The sequence below is a fragment of the Otolemur garnettii genome, unplaced genomic scaffold (assembly GCF_000181295.1).
Source record: "Otolemur garnettii isolate 467f Iridium unplaced genomic scaffold, OtoGar3 scaffold00050, whole genome shotgun sequence".
NCBI classification, from domain to species: domain Eukaryota; kingdom Metazoa; phylum Chordata; class Mammalia; order Primates; family Galagidae; genus Otolemur; species Otolemur garnettii.
The window spans coordinates 10,128,689-10,130,937 of record NW_003852445.1 but is presented as its reverse complement, the minus strand read 5'-3'; the positions used below and the strand labels follow the sequence as shown (position 1 = coordinate 10,130,937).

General features: G+C 38.2%; 1 protein-coding gene across 4 annotated transcripts in view; it reads right to left on the bottom strand.

Moving 5' to 3' along the window:
- The window catches only part of TUBGCP4 (tubulin gamma complex associated protein 4), a 38,059-nt gene that overhangs the window by 4,819 nt on the left and 30,991 nt on the right, over positions 1-2,249 (bottom strand). For all 4 annotated transcript variants that reach the window (XM_003791767.3, XM_023514244.1, XM_023514245.1 and 1 more), the window contains exons 14-15: positions 798-975; positions 181-315 (exon numbers count right to left, since the gene is read on the bottom strand). In XM_003791767.3, coding sequence (XP_003791815.1) covers positions 181-315; positions 798-975 — 313 coding nt within the window. The remainder of the gene's footprint in view (positions 1-180; positions 316-797; positions 976-2,249) is intronic.

Genomic DNA, 2,249 nt, shown 5'->3' with positions numbered 1-2,249 from the left:
GCCGAGCCTTCAGTTCTCTTTTAACATTACCTTTTATTTTGCTTTATAAATTATTAAAACATATTTAAATACAGAGGTAAGTAACTGCTTAATGATAGTTTCATATTCTGTCAACTCAAAGTGCATAAGAGAAGAGTCTGTGCTGGAAACAATCTGAGGAAATCACCCACCCCTACTTACAGGTTTCAACAAGATAAAGGACTGAGCCAGCAAATTGCTCAGGAAGTGGTCATGAGCCAATCGGATGCTCTCAAAGTCTCGGGTAGAATTGATTTGATGAAGCAGCTGTGAGAACTGAGACTCCAATACATCTACCTGATAGACAGTTACACAGATTATTTTAGCCCCTTTAAGATGCCCGACAGAATGAAACAGAAATTCTTTCATTATCTTTCTCTAACCAAGCCACTTTAAGGCTATCCAAAAATACCTTTATATTGCCCAGCCTTGTAGGAATTGTTTGCCTAATTCTTAACCTCCTCTAATGTCTTTACAGACCACTCTCCCCCATCTGAACCTAATCCACTCATGCCATGTCCCTTCATTAACTAGTTGATTTGGTTAAGTCCTACAGGATTCCAGGAATTATAGCAAATAGTGAAAATCAGGGGCATGTCAATAGTAAATAATGGATTGCTGATAAGGATCTTAACTCCTTATTCCCCTTTCATCCATTTATTTCCATTTTCCTATAACATGACCTCAAGAAACATGCCTAGTGATAATTTGTGAGTTTAGTGTTTTGCCAAACAGAATTGTAGTTCCCCTTTAATAGCCCTCCTGCCCTCAGCACAGACCTGGAGATAGTACTGAAGATTGTCCACCAAGAATGCCATGTGATTTCTTAGGCGCCACTTGACTGCATCAGTCTGATTGGACTTGAGGTGCTTGCGTTGCATCTGTAGGGCCCAGCAGTGCTGCAGTTCAGCCTGCACCCGGCGCACGCTCAGCAAGTACTTGAAAATAACATTGTACCTGTGACAGAAATATCAGGCTATTCCAGATAAGAAACTTCATCCCCACAACTTCTCACATAACAGACCTCAGGACTCTGTGCCACCCACCTTGCTCCAAAAAAAAGGATAAAAAAAAAGGCTAGATATGTGGACAAATAAATTGTGGTTTATTTATACAATGAAATCATTATATAACTATCAAAATGAATGAACAGCAGCTGTACAAAAAAAGACTTAATACAATTTTTGAATGAAAAGGTAAATTGCAAAAGATTGTACACAGCATTTTTTATAATTCTTAAAAATAACTAAAAGCTGCAAAACCTATTCTAAAACATTGAGAAAGAAGGAGCCTTCCTCAACACATTCTATGAAGCAATCACCACCCTGATATCAAAACCAACTAAAAAGGAGTACTATAGACCAATTTCACTAATGTATATTGATGCAAAAATACTCAGTAAAATCTTAGCTAGCAGATTATAGCTACACATTAAAAAATTATACATCATGACCGATCAAGTAGGCTTTCATCCCAGAATGCAAGGTTAGGTTAACATACACAAATCCATTCACCACATTAATAGAAGCAAAAACAAAAACCATCTGATCCTCTCAACAGATGCAGAAAAAGCATTTGATAAAATTCAGCATCTTTTTCTAACAAGAACACTTAAAGAAAATAGGCACAGGTGGCACATTTCTTATATTGACTGAAGTCATCTATGACAAACCCACAGCTAATATACCGAATGGAGTAAAACTGAAAGCTCTTCCACTTACAACAGGACCCAGACAAGGATGACCTCTATTGCCCCTACTATTCAACATAGTTCTGGAAGTTCTAGCCAAGGCAATTAGGCAAGAGATAGATATAAAGGGCACCCAAATGGGGGCAGCGGAGGTCAAACTCCCCCTCTTTGCTGATAATACGATCTTATACTTAGAAAGTCCCAGAGACTCAACTACGAGACTCCTGGAAGTGATCAAGAAATACAATAATGTCTCAGTATAAAATCAATTGTCCACAAATCAGTAAACTTTGTATATGACAATAACAGCCAAGTTGAAAAGCATATTAAGGACACAATTTCTTTCACAATAGCGTCAAAGAAAATGAAATACCTAGGAATATACCTAACAAAAGAGGTGAAGGATCTTTACAAAGAGAATTATGAAACCCTAAGAAAAGAAATAGCAGAAGACATTAACAAGTGGAAGAACAGGCTCGGTGCCTGTGGCTCAAGTGGCTAAGGCGCCAGCCACATACACCCAAGGTGGCGGGTTCGAATC